Here is a 21,331-nt window from a genome sequence, read left to right as displayed (position 1 = left end):
GCTTTCCACATCCATTGATGATTCACTAGTTTGTGTGTAACTGTGGTCCATGTTATAGAGTTTGTGTGTGCTTTGGTTGATAATGAGGGACAGAATAGTTGTGTGTAAATTTTTTGAATCACTCATTTATGTATAATACTAGTCTTTGTTATTGAGTATCTCTTTTTACCATATTCTTTTCTGGTAGCAATTAAGATGAACAACGTCAAATCTCTGGATTCTTCCATCCTTTACAAAGACGGTTTTGAGAAAATGTTTAGTGATTGCTCAATCAAATCTCATTGTAGAAACCAAACCAACAATCTCATCACTCCTATTAAAAAAGGGATTTCAGATTTAATTACAGAAACCTATCAATGGTTCTACATGTGAACACGGTTGAGTTGAGGCCCAAACACATTCAAAATACAAAACCACTCGAGGAAGCTTGCCATCCCCGAGCAAGTCGGAAACTCCCCAACAGTTGCTGCCCACATGTCTCCAGTTTGAATTTCCTGTATAAATCAAGATGTTTACATAAGCAAATTTTCCAAATTCATTCAAAAGTCTATCCATACAACCTTAAAATGAACAAGTAGAACTTGAACAATCAAATGGTCTAACGCAAGTACTGTACAAAGGATATTGACCGTTAGACTATCTGACTCAAGTACTTCATAACCGCTCTTAACCTATTTCACAGTCTGACACTAGTACCGTCTTAACGGATTTTTGTTCCACGGTCAAAAACAAGATTTTGTGTAAGAATATTTACCTCAAAAGACTTGGAAGTTGAGTCAACTAACTATGCTGTGACACTGAAATCATTCTGGTGGGTGACATCCTCACTAGTTCCCAGTGAGGGCTGCTGTACAACACCAACAGTAGCAAGGGGCTCGCATGGATTTTCTTCCGATCCATGAGAAAGCTGGTCTTCGTCGACTTCTTCAACTTCATGCTGGTCGACTTCGTTAGTGGCATCGTATCCCGTCACACCATCAATTCTCTGAGTGGGCGATAAGGTGTGACCAGGAATCGTTGGAAGGCACATATGTTGTTCGTGATCAACCTCGTTGGGCACGTGATATAATTGGATATGCATGCTGGAAGCGTAGTATTCCTCAGGATCATCTTTTCGTCTGCGTTTACTCGTACCCCTTCTTCTCACCCTTTCCTTCCCTCTGATCTTCTTCACAACCTCGCTCTCCGAGTTGTCCAAGGCCAGGGTTGAGGTTCCAGCGTGATCCCTAAGGCATTCGTGTGCGATGTACCTGATTCTTGTAACGGACTGTATTTGTTGGTCGTCCATTCCGTGTGTCGAGAGGGTATCTGCTACATGTGCAATGTCCCTCAATGCAGCATTCTGAAAAAGATATTGAATTACGTATATTACCCTAACGATCATTTGAAATGTGAGGTAGAGGCTTACATACCATTCTCTGAAACTCCGACGAGATTGGTATAGGCCTTCCTACCAGTCTCCGCGTGATTCTTGAATACCAGTTAGCGTATTCACCCTCATCGAGTTCTTCCTCAGCCTCCACAATGTGGAAACGGCGATTTGCCCATTCATTTAGCTCCGCCTCCATTCTCCCAGATAGATCTACTCCACCATCGACACCACGAGTCTTCCTTTCCCAATGTTGCACTTCTTCCGGGACCATTTGATGCATGCCAAACTGCCGTAGGCAACGGTCTGGAAGGTGTCTTTCTGCCTTGTCGAAGCAAATCAACATTGTCTTGGACCTTCCAAGAATGAGTTGGTTTAAGATACTCTCTGGTATAACAGTATGGCTGATATTCGCATACGGACACCAATCAACCTACAAGGAAGAGCAGTACCGATCCATTATCTGACTAAAAAACAGGAAGATTGATTGTGTACAAGCATATCTAAACTCACATCGGTGGGTTTTAGAGAATCCAAAGCTTTGCGGTAGAAGACCACATCGCGATTTGAGGTTGGACCGCTATGTTTCCCTTTCCACCTAAGCACAAAAGGAAAACATTCATGGATCGGGTCGTGATGAAGTTTAGGCCGACCAACATTGAGATGATAGTAACTCCAGCACTGCAAAAAAGAACAGCATAACCGTTGCAGCCTATCATTCAGACTTTTTCTTAAATAAATGCCATAGTTGAAGTGTTTGCCTGGTAGTGACATTATGAGTTATGGGGGGATTAGTATCTTTTCTGCAAAAGGAAAAGGATCTGAATGAGTTAGTTTTACGTCACCTGTAGTAGCGTCAAACAGCCACTAATAGTGCTTTGTGATCTAAGGGAGGCATTACCGAGCGCCCTGTATAAGAAGGACAATGCTGCCGCACCCCATGCATACTTCCCAGCTTCGTCAAAATTCTCAAATAACGGGAGATACATAACAGGCACTTTATTACCGGTGGTGGTTGAAAAAATCGTGCTGCCAACGAGGTATAGAAGGTAAGCACGAGTGTGGCGCTCGACATTTTCAATGGAGGCATCTTCGGGACATTCAGAGAAAGCTTCTTTTAGCCAGCTCAGCTTCACCATCCCACCACTCGTGTACCCTGAATCCGGTGCTTTACCTAGATATTTAATACACACTGAATCACAGGTGGTGTACGTTACACCTATTACTGGTTCGCCATCGATTCGAAGTCCAAGCAAGTAAGCAACATCTTCGAGTGTTATGGTCATTTCTCCTACAGTCATATGAAATGTATTCGTTTCTTTCCTCCATCTCTCCACAAGAGCAGATATGAGTGGATTATCAAGACTAATTGCGGGGATCAATCTCAAATAGCCAAAACCAGCTCTCTTCACTAATTCAATTTGTCTCTCAGTAAGTAGCCAACGATCAAGCTTTGAAGTATGTTCATGGCATCGAAGTGCGCCTCTCTCCTATAAAAATTAAAATTAAAATGCATACAAGCTATAAAAGCTTTACAAAAACAAGACAGAAGAAGAGAAGTTGCAGAGTATCGATACCTGTCCCTCCCAAACTGCAGCTGAAACATGCTTATCTTGATCTTTTAAAACAGAATCATCAATTGGTCCGGGGTTGGTTGCATAATAATCCATCACGTTGCTATAAGTAGTTACATCTGTCCAAAATGCAGAAAGGCAGTCCAGGAATATCTTAGTCACCGCAGTTCTTTTTTTTTTTTGAAAAAAAAAGATAGAAAGAAGAAACTATTGAATGTAACAAGGAATTCTTGGAAATATGATTCCCAGATGGAAAGACACAATCAACTTAAAGACTTCAAATAGATGGGAAAATGTTGCTCGGGTTCATACTTTATACACATCTGAACTTAAGAACATCATAAGAAATATGTTTCTCAGATGTTTTAAAGTTTCATAGCAGATACTATCATAAGTGAGACATAACAGATTTTATTAGGTGTGAATTGGAAAACTGGAACATAAACAACAGTGATGCCTACTTCAAAGACGAAAAGACCCAATTCTACAGTCAAATTATGAAATTGTGTTCCTGGATCATCTATGAATTGCCGGCTTACTAGCTGAAATTGGGGAGATTTTTTGTCTGTCGACTCATTCAATCAACTCAGATCCTTTACTTGGAAACTACTGCTGACCTCATTGGATATTAGCATCACTAATGCTAAATATTTGACCTAATTCTGGGCAGCCTTGTAGTCTAGGCTACTTCTTTCACTCAGTTACGTGTTGCATAACCAATTTTGTCCTAAGTTATAACTTCTGTGATCTTCACAGAAGAATTATATAGTTGAATCAGGCAGTTAAAATGTTGGCATCAGATCGGTCATCATAACATCCTATTCCAAATGAAGTGCTTCATAACACTTGATATCCCAGAAGAAGTAAGAACACTGAGGAGAAAAGATATACAAGGTCCCCATTTAGTCACCGCAAAATATTTCTCTAACGAAACTAAAGAGCTTCTCAGCAGGTGCTATCATCTTGATTTTTGCATTTACTCAAGCTATTTGAAAAATTTCTGCATCTTCATGAGCTAATCGAGCTAGGAACTGAAGATACAGAAACAAAATATGCTCAAAAGAACACCAAAGCTGCCAACCAGACTTTTAACCTTCTCGATTAATGTGTGTTTCAGCATCCTGAAATCCCACAACAGCCATCCACACTTCCCTAATTCAACTCGACCGATAACATCTCTACAACCACTAATCTTATGTTGCAACCTGAAGTACAAGACTCTTTTATTTCAGCATTCAAGAAAAACAGCAACTTATAATTCGTGGTTTAGACTCTCTGTAGCAGTCTCACTGAACCAGTTTTTAATTGCACAAGACTGCAAAAGATATGCAAAGAATGATTGATCATATATAACCCATGTACAAACGCATAGTGGTAACAGCTAAAACAATTAAAATGGAGATAAATGATGAGAAAGATTCAAAAAACAACATCAGCAACTGCATCCTATCAGCAATAGGTATTACAAGCAGCAAACACGTCGCTTTTCATTGTAAAGCGTCGGGCAAGCACGTCAAGAAAGACCCTTTTCAAGAAAGGCCCTAAGAACAGTAAGGTTCTTGGGATTTTATTAGAAAACTATTCTAAGATACAAAGTTTTACAGAGAACCTCCATCTTCTAGAATGAGACGATAAAACTAGAAAAAAAAATAAGGAATTATTACTAAAAAACATCGAATCGGCCCATTCGTTCTGCTAAAATGTGGATTAGAAAACTCACTGGAGGCGGAATAATAATCTTCAGACTTCATATCAATGCATTGATTCTGTGTGTCAGTCCAATTCCAATTGGAAACCTCCCAAAATAGCGGTCAAATTGAAGCAATTTTGGTGTTTCCCACGATAAATAAGGGAGCAAGTGCAAAAGTAATTGCGATAGAAAATGGGTTTGTAGAGGAGTGCAGCGGCGGATAGAGATTTCACGAAAGACGACGACTACGACGCTGCAGCTGGAGAGAGAGAAGAGAGTGTGGTGGATTGGAGAGGGAGAGGGAGAGAGAGGGGAGGTATCACTTGTTGGGTTGGGCACCACCACAAAAACAAAGCCCACTAACTTTACATTCAAATATACAATTGTTTAGCTCTTGGGTTGGGCTAAAAGATGTAAATATTATGGGAAACATCATTTTATATTCCTTTCTTTAGCATAACACCATTTTATATTATTAAGGTTCAATTATTTTACAATTGTACCCTAATATATATGAAAAATTATACTCCATCCTTATATTATTAAGGTTCAATTATTTTACAATTGCACCCTAATATATTAAAAAATTATGCTTCATTCGTTCATGAAAAAACTTTTAATTTTTTCTTTTTGAAACGTCCACCAAAAATTTTTCTCCTTATTTTTGGACAATACCCACACCGCTTATAAATTATAAATACTTCATTTATTTTTACTATTCACATTTTCACTATTTTTAATTATTTCTAATACATTCATCAATTTTTTAAAAAAACTTGTATCACTTTTTCCTAAGAAGATAGAGAGCCTATCCGTCCAAGTTTCCAATTTCATCGTTATTGATTTAGAAAAATGATGATGCAATGAGGTAACTGTTTAAGGTGGGATTTTTGTGTCAAATTGATTTTAGACTATAAATTTGATTTGAGATGTTTGTAGTTTATGTGAAGGAAATTTAATTCCAACCAATGAACAATCGCGTCCATCAAAATTGGCACCCAAAAAAGAAAATTGACTTTTTTATAATATTAGTATGCGTCTATTCGTGCATCTCGTCCATTTGTGCGATGCACGAATAAATCGAAATTAAATGATATTTTAAATAAATATATATAAATATTAAACACAATCAAAATAAAAATAAATAAAAAATATGATTTAAAAATAAAATATCAATTACTCAATAAAATTTTAAATTTAAAAATATAATTTTAATTGTGTATAAAATGTAATGATAATTATAATTATTAAATTATTTTAAATTATTTAATAATGAAAATTAATATACACATTATTATAGAGTATTCTACATAATAATAATAATAATGATAATGATAATAATAATAATAATAATAATAATAATAATAATAATAATAATAATAAAAATAATAATAGATAAATAAATATTTTTCATACACATACTTAAACAAAAGAGTTGTAAAATTTAACAAATAGAAAGAAAATAGAATATTTTAAGATTTTAGTAACTTATTTGTTTCAAATTCATTTTTGATGATTTTTATACCATATTAAAGATTTTGTTACGAACTTAAACTTAAGATGAATATTGAATATTTCTTCAGAAATTAAATTTGACGTTATTTAGAAAATAAATAAAATTATGAAAGGAAAAAGAGATAAAAATAGTGAAAAAATTGATGAGAGAAGAAAGAGAAAAAATGGTGGGAAAAAATAGATTAATTTATAATTTCACATATATTACTACGATACAATTAAAAATAGGGGTGGCACGGTACGGTATACCTTATTAAATCGATCATACCTTATACCTTACCTTTACCTCCGGTATGGAGAAAATTCATACCTTTACCTTACCTTTACATACGGTATACCTTAAGTACGCTATGAAGAATATACAAAACCTTTACCGTACCTTTATTTCGGTATACCTTACCGAATTTCGGTATACCGCACTTTAATGGTATATCAAAATAATCGGTATTACCGAAATCGAAAAAATTTAATACGGTAAAAAATTGATAACTTATTTTTAAAACATGTTTAGATAATGAATAATATTTAACAAATATAATAATGACATAATAGTTATATCAAATTGTATAACTCATGGAAGTATATAATTTTATCATATTTATAGTCTCATACTTATATATTCATAAATTATATAATAAATTATATTTATGTTATAAGTTGGGTATAATTTAATTTAGAAAAATAATCATAATAAAACTATACAATATAACTATGTAACTCACGTTAGGGGTGAGCAAAAAATCCGAAACCGAATAACCGAACCGATCCAAACCGAAATTTTAAAATATGGTTCGGTTTTTTCGGTTTTTCGGTTCGGTTCGGTTTTTTTTTCATAAAATTTCGGTTTTTCGGTTCGGTTCGGTTCGGATTTTTTAAAACCGAACAAAACCGAAAAACCGAATTATATTTATAATATATATAAATATATATATATATATGTATATATATAATATTTTAATTATAATTTTATAAAATCTAGCTTCTAATATTTTTTTAATTTTATAGTTTTTTTTTGGAATTTTCGGTTTTTTTTCAAAAATTTCGGTTTTTTCGGTTTTTTTTTTCGAAAATTTCGGTTTTCTTCGGATTAATTCGGTTTTTCGGTTTGGTTCGGTTTTAATTATAAAAATTTCGGTTAATTCGGTTCGGTTTGTTCGGTTAATTCGGTTCGGTTCGGTTTTTTTTTTAAACCGAACTAAAATATGGTTTGGTTTGATTTTAGCAAAAACCGAACCATATAACCGAATGCTCACCCCTAACTCACGTCACATGATTATGATAATAAAACTATGTTATTATTATATATATATATATATATATTAATATAAACAACACTATCATATAATTATAAGATACTTATATTATTTGATTATATCTATAATCTCGTACTTACGTGTTCATATATTATATAATAAGTTGTATTAATGTCGTAAGTTAGATGTAATTTGTTTAAGAAAATTATTCATATACTACACAAAATAACAAAATTAACATTGTCTACATCTCAAGTCTCATCAATTAAACTTCAACAAAAGCAAATTCAAATATTATATTATAATTGTGTTACAATATCAATATAAATAATTCAATTATATTAAATCATAAACTATATGTAACTTATAACATCTATATAATTTACTATATATTACATGAATGCATACAAGTATGAGAATATTTGCATACAAGTATGAGAATATAAATATCATCAAATGATATAAAAGTGAATAAAATATAATATAGTATGTAAGTTATATAATTTAATATAGTATAAATTATTTATATTGATATCATAACACAGTATATTGATATAACTTACATACTATATTATATTATATTCACTTTTATATCATTTGATGATATTTATATTCGCATACTTGTATGCATTCATGTAATATATAGTAAATTATATAGATGTTATAAGTTACATATAATTTATATGTTAGACGTAATATTATTTATAATATAATACTAATATTATAAGTATGCTATTATATATGTAACTATTATAAGTTAGATGTATAATCTATTGTAAAACAATAATTTTAGTTATATATTATAACTATACTATAATATCAAAATAAACAATTTTATTTTATTGTATCACTTATACTATATATTGTATTTTATTTGTTTTTGTATCATTTGATGATATTTATAAATTCATGTACAATTGTATATATTCACATAATATAGATTATATACATCATTTTATAAAATTTATAAATACTTTTAAAAATATAAACATAAAATATATATTATATATTTTAAAACTATAGATTTTGATACGATATATACCGCGATTTTCGGTATACCAATATATACGGACAATTGCGGTATATCAGAATAAGGTATTGTACCTTATTATCGGTATATACTGAATATTAAGGTATACCGGAATAAGGTATGATACCGCATCACCGGTATATACAGTAATATTCGGTATACCAGTAAAACGGTATCATACCGTGTTCCGGTATATACCTTTAATATGGTATTTATTGATTTTTTCGGTATATACCGCGGTATCGGTATACACCGGTATACCCCGGTATCTTGAAAATCCATACCTTTATCTTACCACTAAATCTTTGGTACGGTATCATACCTTACCAAAAAAACGGTATACCTTAAATTCGATATTTTATGGTATTTTACGATATGGTATGGCCGGTATACCGAGTTTTCGGTATATTTTTCCAGCCCTAATTAAAAACAATTCAAACGCTCGAGTATTAAATTGTATTATCCCAATACATATGCATATATTTTTGTTTAGTCTTATCTTTCTTTCATTTTTCTTTACTTTCTTTGTTCTTTTTGTCTTTTTTGAAAGGGGTTTTTATTTACTTTCTAAACCAGATGATTACGTATGCTATAATTCATTATAGCTCCACAGCCACGATGAAGTTCGTAACTGATTTTGTGGAGACACTACAATTTTCTAATTGAGTCAAAGCTGTAATTGAAAATGGAATCGTTTCGTTAATGGCCAATAGCAATAGCATCAACTGCTTACAGCATGAAAACACATAAAAAATCTCGTCTTGTTTCATCCGCTATCTCTGCTTACAAGTTTCATAATGTATCGCCAAATTTCAACTATAACCGAGCTGCAGAAGTTTCTTCGATCATCAATCAATTTATGGGATGGAGTCAGTAGCATAAAATCTGCGCCTTTATTGAGATTGTATCACCCAATGATCGAAGCAGAAAAGGTGTCAAAGAGTACGATTCCCAGACGAGATTACTCACTCAAACAAGACGTAGCTAGGGCAAATTGTACGATCACACGATTATGCGAAGAGGGGAAAATTTGTGAAGCACGCCAAATTTTTGAAGTTATGCCTGAACGGGATGTGATTTCGTGGACGGCTCTGATTTCGGGATACATGAAGCGTGGTCTGGTTGGAGAAGCGCGGGAGCTTTTCAACAGGGTTGATGCTGTGAGAAATGACGTTACTTGGACGGCTATGATATCCGGGTACTTGAAAACGAAGAGAGTTGCTGAGGCAGAGAAGCTGTTCGACGAAATGCCGGAAAGGAACGTGGTGGCTTGGAACACTATGATTGAGGGGTATGTCCGAATCGGCGAGATTGATCAGGCATTGGTGCTGTTTGAGAGGATGAGAGAGAGGAACATTCTTTCTTGGAACACGGTGATCGCGGGGTTGGTGAGCTGCGGAAGGGTGGAGGAGGCGAGGGGGGTCTTTGACCGGATGCCTGCAAGGAATGTGGTTTCTTGGAACATCTTGATATCGGGGCTATCGAGAAATGGGAGGGTTGATGAGGCTAGGTTGCTCTTTGACAGGATGCCCGAGCGTAGTGTTGTATCTTGGAACGCGATGATCACTGGTTTTATGCAGAATGGCGAGTTGGAGAAGGGGAGGAGGTTGTTTGATGAGATGCCGGGGAAGAATGTGGTGTCTTGGACTGCTGTCATAAGCGGGTATACGCAACATGGCAGAAGCGAGGAGGCTTTGAGAATGTTCCACACGATGAGTAGGAGTCGAAGGGTGAGGCCGAATGAAGGGACATTTGCGAGTGTTTTGGGGGCTTGTAGTGACTTGGCTGGTCTTGTTGAAGGATTGCAAGTGCATCAAGTAATAAGCAAGACAGTGTATCGAGAGAGTGAGTTTGTGATCTCATCACTAATCAACATGTATTCGAAATGTGGAGATGTGGTGATGGCTAGAAAAGTGTTTGATCGCGGGATGAGGAGGCGCTGCAGAGACTTGGTGTGTTGGAACTCCATGATCTCCGCCTATGCTCACCACGGATGTGGAAGGGACGCGATCATGGTGTTTGAGGAGATGCGAAGTAGGGGTGTCAAGCCAAACAATGTTACCTATGTTGGCTTGCTCTCAGCTTGCAGCCATGCCGGTCTAGTGCAGGAAGGGCTGGATTACTTTGAAATGCTTGTGAAAAGCAAGTCCATAGAAGTGAGGGAGGAGCACTATACGTGCATAATCGATCTGTATGGCCGAGCAGGAAGACTAGAGGAGGCGTTGGAGCTTATCAAGAAGCTTCAGACAAAAGCATCAATAAATAGTTGGTGCACACTTCTCTTGGGATGTAACATTCACGGGAATGATGGTATAGAAAAACAGATATTAGAGAAACTTTTGGATGTGGAAACAGCAGGGAATGCTGGCACTTACGCGCTGGTGTCTAGCTCATACGCTGCTCGAGGGAAGACGATGGAGGCTGAGATGGTGAGGCTGAGGATGAAGAAGGAGGGGCTGAAGAAGCAGCCTGGTTGCAGTTGGATTGAAGTTGGGAACAAGTTTCATGTATTTGTTGTTGGAGACAGATGTAGTGAAGATCATCAAGGTATGCAATCCTTAGTCTTTGATCTTCATGAGAAAATGAAGAAGATTGGTGATGGTGGTGACACACTATTATTTGACAATGAATGATGAATTCCAAAACTCACCTTCAAGAACGAGCCAATCGAACTTGATCTGCCTATTGCAGTTTGCCTCAAATAGTGGCTGCGAGTTTTTTTGTAGTCACCCAAAGGAAAGTAATATAAGTAAAAGTTAATCAACAAATTGTAAAGTTTTAGTCATAATGTTATTTATGGAGACATTGAATTGCACATAGAATATGCCTTTTTTTTTGGTGTGGAGTTATTGTACATACACGCATACAGTATATGCATACTGCATAGTATGGGATTTGTGTGGCAACACACTAAAGTATTTCATTACACAAACAAAACCTATGATTAAACCATGAATAATTGGACCAGGTTGTTATATCAAAAGCTGCTCTACCAAAGCAAGTTACTAAAAGGGAAAGACAATGAGAATATTATGTTGTAATTTGATATCTTCAAGATTTGTCTAATACTATATCAACTGTGATGATCGAGGCTCGGAGATATTGAGGAGGTGTTTTAGAGTTTACAAAAATATTACAGATTTTGATTAAAGGGATGTTTACTTTTGCATGATTGATTATATGTATGATTGAGTATTCTTATTCTCAAAAGTGGAATTTCTTCAATCACACTTTTTATGTGACATGAATCAAGCAAAACTAGCTTAAATGATATAAATGATCAAAGTTTTGAAATATCCCAAAGTTTCAATTCATCTAAATAAAAAAGGATTATCTTTATTATTTTTATCTATTAATAATAATATTAATCATCCAAAATAAACGTCCTCTAAGTATCTAAGTGGATCGCTAACTATTTGAATGCGATGCTTGAGTATTATAACTTCTCTCTCTATCAAGGAAAAGATCATATTCCTTATCAAACACATTTCACTGACGGCCTCCAAATCGGCTTTTATTTTTAAAAAATACATAAAGTATATCTAAATTTTAATTTTTAATTAATATTTTTCTTTGTCAATTAATATATAATTTTTTTTTACTTTTTGTAATTTGACTCGAATTAAATTTTTGACAACTATTACTCGAGCAGTAGAATTTAGAGAGCATGATTTTAGAGAAAGAAAACAATATTATTTTTGTGTTATATGGAACATAGTGCTTTATGTAAGTAACAGGGCTCGCTGCTCTGGCTTTGTTGAACGAGTCTGCTCTGGAAGTCAGTACTGGCTCTGGAGTTTAGCTCTGCTTTGGAAGTCAGCTCTAGCTCTGGTGGTCAGCTCTGCTCTGGAAGTCGGCTCTGCTCGGGAGGTCGGCTCTGCTCGGGAGGTCAGCTCTGCACCGGAGTCAGCTCTGCTCTGGAGGTCAGCTCTGCACTGGAGTCAGCTCTGCTCTGGAAGGAAGTCAGCTCTGCTCTGCAAGGAAGTTAGCTCTGCTATGGGTTTCAGCTCTGCTATGGACTCGGCAGCTCTGAACGAATTGAACAGACAGTAAGGAAAAAACGCCGAGTCGAGATGAATCTCTTCCCGTAAGAAGATTATCGCCCCGGTAGTGCTCACGGTGTTGGCGAATCTTCCCCAAAGGTAAAACAGCGACGTTTCGTTGGATGTAGCACCACAATCCGACAAGCTCCAACGAACGGAATAAGATCAAGAACTGAGCATTTATGCTTGGAATAAGAGTGAAAAATGCAGAATTTTCATGTGTAGAATGCAATGCTCTAGACGCCTATTTATAGGCAACTCTCATACATATGGGTGATTTAAGCACATTAAACAGCAAGGAGCTGTTATGGATATTACACAATTCAAAACCATTTGAATTGCAAGTTATAAAATTGATTCTCCATCAATTCACAGAGTACAAAGACAGTGCAGTTTTGAAACTGCTGTTCTGCCTCTTTGCAGACTAGGGCTGCCCTAATGGGCTTCGGTGGTTGGGCTGGAGACAAGCTCAGTTGGGCCAACCAAGAAGCCCAAGTTGTCCAACACTTCCAAGTGTTATTCCACTACTCAACATTCAAACTTCGATATACAATATTCCACTCATCGGAAATCGGTTTTGAGACTTCAAGTATATCACGTTCATCTACTCGAGACGTAGATTAACATCCAACAATTATTTCAATCAAATAATAAATATTTAATTAAATAATTAATTTCACGTAGGGTCAAAACCATATTTCCAACACTTTAATTGTATGTTAAAATGCCACATAAGAAAATTTAGGCATTCACATAGGATCAATGGTTAACGAAATTTTAATTCGAACCAGATTCAAAAATATTAAAAATTTATGTATTAATTAATAAAAAATTTAATATTAACCAGAAATTAAAAATTGAATACAGTTTATGTATTTAGAAATAATTAATATTCTAAAAAATTCACAGGTCATTTAAATCGCAGGAGTATATTTCTATAATTTTTATCATTGAATGGGTGGTCATTTCAGGTTATTTTTGCAGTATAAGTCGCCGGTAATGCTCCACCAATTAGATTATTTCGTATTGGGCACGTGAGAAGATAAGATACTACCTTTTCTCTATTTATAGAAAACAATTATAGTTGAGCAAAACAATATGATGATATTTTCAGCATCGGCTGTGAGGTTGGCCCATTTCTCATTCCTTCTCCCTTTTCTTTTCTTTTGGGTCTGGGCCAACTTCAGGGCCCAGAACCGAGCCCAACCCCAAACCCTAGCCCACTCACCACTCAGATATACCCCTCCGCGTCCCCTCTCGCTCTCTCATTTCTCACCTGCGCCGCTCCATCTCTAACCCTAAATCCTCTCTCTCTCTGACTCCTCGTTTTCTCCCCTCTTCCACCGCCCTCCTACCTTGATTTCTCCAGCGCCTTCAATGGTGTCTCATCCCACCGTTGTCATTCCTTCCTTTATATCTCTGATGCTTTCTCATGCCGGGAATACGGATTATCAAGGACTGAAAGGCTCTGCTATTCCTTTGTGAGTAACTCCTTGATAATACGGGATTCCCTGACGTGGGTGGAGGTATCACCGGGTTTTCCAGACCATCGGAGCCCTGTTTGGTGGTTACCTGAGAAGATCTGAGCTGCCGGAGTTCTGACCTTGGCTCCTGCTGTTGGTAGCTCTGTTGAGATCTGTGAAGCTGCTCCATCGTCCTTACTTCGCCGTTGATCATTCAGCTGCCGGAAGGGTTGCTGAGTTAAAAGGGGGAAAATCTGAGCCCCTGTGTCCCGAGGACACCTTTTCCCTCGACTGAAACCCTTCTCTGATTTCTTATCTCTTTTCTCTTTCATTTGTTCCTTTTACTCCTTTTTCTCTTTACTTGTGCAGATCTGAAGTACAGGTAATCGGAGGCAGAGTTGGAGCTGGAGATTGCATATCTGGAACGGAAGAGTGAAGACCTAAAGAAGAAGAAGAAGTGCCTGAGCACGAAGTGAGACGGACCGGAGGTTCGGGAAACAAGAGGAGTAATCCCGGCAAGGCGAAGATACCCAACAGTGGTATCAGAGCCACGGGGACCTTGCCGGGGCTCCCCCCGAACACATCCCTCTCACCCCGCCGCCCTTTGGCTGCGCCAACTCGCTCCCGACGAGCAAGGGTTGAGGTAGGTCCGGCTCTTCCTCCTGAAGAGTCCGGCTCTGGTAAAGCGGCTGTAACCTTAGCTCCTAGTTTTAGGCTTGGTCAAGGTGCTGCTTTTATTTTCTTATTTTTTTGGTATCTTGCGATCCTGCTCTCTTGTTTGCTTCCGCTTGCTGTTTTTCTCTGTCTGTGTTCTTGTGTTATCTCCTGTAACCTCAAGAGCATTCAAAAGCTCACCGTTGGTCTAAGCTTACGGTCCAGTCCGTCTGAATTCACTTTAAAGTGTCTTCTCGTGCGTGGTAGCCTGGATAGCTTGACTGATACGAGGCTTACAGTAGTACACCTGTAACCTTTGTTGTGTTTTGTGCTCTGTGTTTTTTGTTTTGTTCTCTGAAAGGTTGAATACTTTGAAAACTCCCTCAGATTGAGAGTTTCTGGACTCTGCTAAGTCCTGTTGGAACTTTTGGAGGGACCAGTGTGTATCCTTGCTCCACAGATAAATCTGTGCTGAGATCTGGGCTCTTCCCTGCTCCTGAACTCCATTTGTTTCCTCTTTAAGGTCCTGGTGACCTTTGCTGTGGTGTCTCTTGCTCTGTGCTTGTGTAATCTCCTTTACTTTCATCTGCATCAACATGAACAACATGCATGTAGTGCCATTTAATGGCAGGGACGATTTTCAGGATTGGAAAATTAAAATTGAGTGCATTTTGGTTAAAGAAAAGGTAAAGAAGGCAATAACCACAAAAATTGATGAGGCTGTTACTGATGTTAAATTACAAGAAATGAATGATAGTGCTAGGGCCACTATTTTGTTAAACTTGTGCAGTTCTGTGGTCAGAAAAGTGGCTCATCATGCTTGTGCAAAAGACCTGTGGGATGATTTAAATGCTTTATATGCTGCTCCCTCTGAAGTGTCAACATGGTCTTTGCAAAACCAATTCATGTCTTTTCAAATGGATCCTTCTAAGGATGTAGACACTAACATGGAAAATTTCAATAAACTCCTGCATGATTTAAAGCTTGCTGGAGATGATTCTATTGAGAAGTATGCCCCCCAAATTCTTTTAAACTCTATACCTGAGCCTTTTGCTGAGGTAAAATCTGCATTGAAGTATGGAGGGTCAAAAGTTACTTGTGAAATGATCACTAATGGTCTTAAGTCTAAAGAAAGTGAACTAAATTTGGTTAAGTCAAAACCTATGCATGGTGAAATCCTTTATGTGAATAAAAACCAACCCCAGAACTTCAATAGAGGTCAGAACCAGGATAGGCCTAAGGATATGAGACCTTATAATCAGAATTCTGAGTATAGAGGTCAAAACCAGAACCAAAACTCTGATCAAAAGCCTAGGAAGGTCTGCTGGAACTGTGGAAAACCAGGTCATTTCATAAACAGATGTAAACTTCCTAAGCAGAAAAAGCAACCCACCCCTGAAGAGCCTAGTCAGAATGCCAATAATGTGTTTGAGGATGATTGTGTTTACATGATGCATGACCTTGATTTTCAGTTTATCAGTTACTCAAATGCTATTTCAAAAACTATGAGTTCCAGTGAATGGCTCATTGATTCTGGCTGTACTTTTCATGTTACTCCTCATGAGCACATGTTTCTTAACCTACAACCTGTCAAGTCTGGTCATGTAGCTCTAGCTGATGGTCAAAATTGTGAAATTATTGGAAAGGGTGATGTTTGTTTAAGATTTGAAAATGGAAAATATCTCACTTTGACTGATGTCAGATATGTTCCCAACTTGAAGTTCAGTTTGTTATCTGTGTCTCAAATTGCTGATAATAGGGTAACTGGATCTGTTGATCATCTGAGTTTTCAATTCAAGCAAGATTCTGAGCATGTCTTTTCTGCACTTAGGAAGGGAAATTTGTATGCTGTGCATGCTGAATCTGTGCCTTTACAAGTTGCTAATGTGGTTCATGATGATAAGTCTGCACTTTGGCATGCTAGACTAGGTCATATTAGCAATAAGGGCATGAATATCCTGAAAAAGACTGGAGTTTTTGGAAATGACAAGATTTCAGACATCCCATTTTGTGAACCCTGCATTCTAGGAAAACACCACAAGTCTGCATTTCCCACATCTGTTCCCTATCCAAGAAAGCATGTTAGCACTGAAATCCTTGAATATTTGCATGCTGATGTCTGGGGCCCTGCAAAGGTGCCCACTCATGGTGGCAATGTGTATTTCTTGTCTGTGATAGATGACTTTTCTAGGAAAACTTGGGTGTTTCTCATGAAGCATAAATCTGAGGTGTTTGATAAGTTGTCTAAATGGGCTGTGCAGATTCAAAACCAAACTAGGAAGAAGATTAAATGCATAAGAACTGACAATGGTCTTGAGTTTTGTAATCATTCCATGGATAGATGGTGTTCTGAGTTAGGCATCATTAGGCACAAGTCAGTCCCTTATACTCCACAGCAAAATGGAGTTGTTGAGAGAATGAATAGAACTCTTCTTGAGAGAGTTAGGAGTCTCCTTGTTGCTTCTGGTCTTTCAAAACATTTCTGGGGTGAAGCCCTTATGACTGCAGTCTATCTGATAAATAGATCTCCTTCTGTGCCTTTGCTTGGTAAGCTTCCAGAGTCTGTGTTTTGGGATAAACCTGTATGCATGAATAACTTGAGAGTCTTTGGTTGTGCTGCTTATATGCATCAAAGTGTTGATAAACTGGAACCTAGGGCAAAGAAGTGTATCTTCTTAGGTTATCCTGAAGGTGTTAAGGGGTACAGGTTGTGGGATAGGTCTGTACCAGGTTTCAAAACTTGTATTAGCAGAGATGTCTCCTTTAATGAGCTGAGTTTTCCTTGTTTATTGAATTCCTCACAATCTGCTGCTCCAAGTGAGGTGGAGAACATAAATGCTTATGATGCTGCTAGGTATGAGTTCATGTTTACTCCTGTAATTCCTTTTGAGGTGGAACCTGAGCCCAATCCTGAACCTACTCCTCCCCTTGACCCAGTAATTCCTGAAACTATTGTGAATAACCATGATGTGCAAGAGCCTGCTCTAAATGATGTGCCAGTGAATGATAACTTGAATGATTATCAACTTACTAGAGATAGAGAGAGAAGGCATGTTAGACAGCCTGCTAGGTATGATGAATACAATATGTCCATGTATGCTTTCAATGTGTTTAACAATGTGGATCAAGCTGAACCTTGTTCTTATTCTGAGGCTGTTAACTCTGATGAATCTGCTAAGTGGATTACTGCTATGGAATCTGAAATAAACTCTCTGCATAACAACAACACTTGGATTTTGGTTCCTAAACCTGCTGACTGCTCTATTGTTGAATGCAAATGGTTGTTTAAGATTAAAAATGAGGTGGAAAGTGTCAGGTATAAGGCTAGGCTTGTTGCCAAAGGTTTTACACAGAAAGAGGGCATTGATTACAATGAAATATTTGCTCCTGTTGTGAAATTTACTACTGTGCGCATCATGCTTGCTCTCTGTGCTCATTTTAATTGGGAACTGAAACAAATGGATGTTACAACTGCTTTCTTGCATGGTGAGCTGGAAAATGACATTTATATGAAGCAGCCTGAAGGTTTTGTTGATAAAAACTTTCCTGATCATGTTTGCCTACTCAAAAAGTCTTTATATGGTCTAAAACAGTCACCTAGACAATGGAACTTGAAATTTGATCAATGCATGAAAAGCATGAATTTTGTTAGGAGCAGTTTTGATCATTGTTTGTATCACTTGAGTGGTAAGTCTCCTGTGTTCTTGCTTTTGTATGTTGATGACATGCTTATTCTGGGTCCTTGCTTGAAAACTATTCAGCATGTTCAAAAGTGCCTTTGTGAAATGTTTGACATGAAAGATCTAGGTGATGCCAAGAAGATTCTAGGCATGAGCATAGAAAGAGATAGGGAAAACTGCACCCTTTTGCTGCATCAATCTGAATATGTGAATCAAGTCTTGCATAAGTTCAACATGTTTGATTGTAATCCTGTCAATGTGCCTCTTGGATCCCATTTTGAACTGAGTAAGAAGCAATGTCCTACCTCTGATTCTGATCTTGAAGAAATGAGAAACATACCTTATGCAAATGCTATAGGCTCTGTTATGTACTTGATGATAAGCACTAGACCTGATATTGCTTATGCTGTCTCATGCTTGAGTAGATACATGTCAAATCCTGGTCTCCCTCACTGGGAAGCTGTGAAATGGCTTTTCAGATACCTTAAGTCTACTATGAAACATGGTCTGCTTTTCTCTAAGTCTAAAAACGGTGTGAAATGTGTGGGTTATGTGGATTCTAATTTTGCTAATGATAGAGATAGTAGGAAGTCTTCCACCTCATATGTGTTCACTTTGTGTGATGCTTGTATTAGTTGGAAATCCCAGTTACAAGGCATTGTGGCCATCTCTACTACTGAATCTGAATATATAGCTGCTACTGAAGCTGTGAAAGAAGCAATATGGTTGAATGGTGTGCTTTCTGATATTAACTTTATTGATGACAAACCTGTGCTCTTCTCTGATAGTCAGTCTGCTATACAACTGTGCAAAAACCCTGTTTTTCATGATAGAACTAAACATATTGATGTCAAGTATCATTTCATCAGAGATGTTGTTGAAAGAGGTGATGTCATTCTAAACAAGATCCCTTCTCAGTTCAATCCTGCAGATATGGGCACTAAGTGCCTACCAGTTGCAAAGCTGGAATCTTGCAAAAGGACTTTGAACATTGGGCCTGGATGAAATCTCTGTGTTTTTGTGACAAGTTCAGCCTTTGTGGCTGCTTGTTTTCTGCTCTTGTCTGTTGATTGTTTGCTGCATGTGTTGAGTCTGTTCCTCTGCTTTGTCCTGAGTTTGCCTGCTCTGCATGTTCTCTCTTACTCTGTGTGTCTGGTTTGTTGAGAGTCCTGTTTTGTTCTCTTGTCTCTGTGTCTTGTTCTTTTCTTTTGTGTTCCTTGAGTGGATCTTTTGTGTGTGCATGCTGTGTCTTCAATGATAACCCTTTGGGTTTGAGAAATTGGTGATTACCCTGGGTTGGTCTCTGTGGTTTGAGATTGAGTTAAATATGCTTAATATTTCTCTCACCCTCTCTTGTCTTGACTTTGTGGCAGATAAGAGTAAAAATTAGGGCTGTGATGATAACTCCAACTCAATTGATGACCCTTCCCTGGTGACAGAATGATCAATGTGCCAAAGGTGGATATGTGAGGTTGGCCCATTTCTCATTCCTTCTCCCTTTTCTTTTCTTTTGGGTCTGGGCCAACTTCAGGGCCCAGAACCGAGCCCAACCCCAAACCCTAGCCCACTCACCACTCAGATATACCCCTCCGCGTCCCCTCTCGCTCTCTCATTTCTCACCTGCGCCGCTCCATCTCTAACCCTAAATCCTCTCTCTCTCTGACTCCTCGTTTTCTCCCCTCTTCCACCGCCCTCCTACCTTGATTTCTCCAGCGCCTTCAATGGTGTCTCATCCCACCGTTGTCATTCCTTCCTTTATATCTCTGATGCTTTCTCATGCCGGGAATACGGATTATCAAGGACTGAAAGGCTCTGCTATTCCTTTGTGAGTAACTCCTTGATAATACGGGATTCCCTGACGTGGGTGGAGGTATCACCGGGTTTTCCAGACCATCGGAGCCCTGTTTGGTGGTTACCTGAGAAGATCTGAGCTGCCGGAGTTCTGACCTTGGCTCCTGCTGTTGGTAGCTCTGTTGAGATCTGTGAAGCTGCTCCATCGTCCTTACTTTGCCGTTGATCATTCAGCTGCCGGAAGGGTTGCTGAGTTAAAAGGGGGAAAATCTGAGCCCCTGTGTCCCGAGGACACCTTTTCCCTCGACTGAAACCCTTCTCTGATTTCTTATCTCTTTTCTCTTTCATTTGTTCCTTTTACTCATTTTTCTCTTTACTTGTGCAGATCTGAAGTACAGGTAATCGGAGGCAGAGTTGGAGCTGGAGATTGCATATCTGGAACGGAAGAGTGAAGACCTAAAGAAGAAGAAGAAGTGCCTGAGCACGAAGTGAGACGGACCGGAGGTTCGGGAAACAAGAGGAGTAATCCCGGCAAGGCGAAGATACCCAACATCGGCCATTAGCAGAAGAACGTAGGGCACATGGATGACTCTGAAGGTACTTTCCAGAATCAGAAAAGATCGAAATAAAACACAATAATTGCAAAGATCCTACTCAATACTTATATACGACATTGTTCCTTAACATATTATCGTAATTTATCCAATTCATTATTTTAACTGCAATTCTAAAAGGCTCTATCATTTTTTTTTTTTTTTTTAAATATGCTCGTTTTTTTGTTAGTATAAATAATGGCAAGCATGGCAAGAAAGGTGCGGTAGTCAATTATGAAATATTCACAATAAAAAATGTCATTACGTATATTATACGTTTTTCTTTTATTCTCTTTCATCATGTATAAAGCAAAGGTTTGTGGTTATCTCAATCAACCCAAACTTAATACAATATCCTGATCTTGTACACCCAAAAATAACCGTACAGTTACTTACCCATTCAAAAGGATTAAATAAGACTGTGCAATACAACACCAGATCAGATCAAATATACTGTGTAACAGAGTCAAATAAATCCCAATATTTCCCTAAAATTAAATAAAATAAATTTGCGCAGAATTTATGAGTTTACTGAGTTTTACTGTTTTTTAATAGTTATTTTTTATATTAAAACATTCAAACTGTATGTTCATCTATTTTTTGCACAATGATCAATATCGATCAAATTGAAATTGTCTCGGTATTATATGCTAAGGACAAATCGCCGTCATATCGT

At 37.4% G+C, this 21,331-nt stretch overlaps 2 protein-coding genes across 2 annotated transcripts; one reads left to right on the top strand and one right to left on the bottom strand.

Moving 5' to 3' along the window:
• Positions 1-242: 242 nt before the first annotated feature.
• On the bottom strand, positions 243-5,012 carry LOC131002547 (protein MAIN-LIKE 2-like). Its single transcript, XM_057929019.1, has 7 exons — positions 4,664-5,012; positions 2,947-3,062; positions 2,215-2,859; positions 1,883-2,050; positions 1,413-1,802; positions 755-1,342; positions 243-494 (listed from the first exon to the last, which is right to left on the bottom strand). The coding sequence occupies exons 1-6, from the start codon at positions 4,692-4,694 to the stop codon at positions 785-787; spliced, it is 1,908 nt and encodes a 635-aa protein (XP_057785002.1). The 5' UTR covers positions 4,695-5,012; the 3' UTR covers positions 243-494; positions 755-784.
• A 3,933-nt stretch (positions 5,013-8,945) lies between these two features.
• On the top strand, positions 8,946-11,262 carry LOC131002534 (pentatricopeptide repeat-containing protein At2g35030, mitochondrial-like). Its single transcript, XM_057929012.1, has one exon. It carries the CDS (start codon positions 9,229-9,231, stop codon positions 11,062-11,064), a length of 1,836 nt encoding a protein of 611 aa, XP_057784995.1. The 5' UTR covers positions 8,946-9,228; the 3' UTR covers positions 11,065-11,262.
• The last annotated feature ends 10,069 nt before the right edge of the window (positions 11,263-21,331 follow it).

This window comes from Salvia miltiorrhiza, chromosome 1 (assembly GCF_028751815.1).
Source record: "Salvia miltiorrhiza cultivar Shanhuang (shh) chromosome 1, IMPLAD_Smil_shh, whole genome shotgun sequence".
Classification (NCBI taxonomy): Eukaryota; Viridiplantae; Streptophyta; class Magnoliopsida; order Lamiales; family Lamiaceae; genus Salvia; species Salvia miltiorrhiza.
This window is presented reverse-complemented; position numbering and strand designations above follow the sequence as displayed.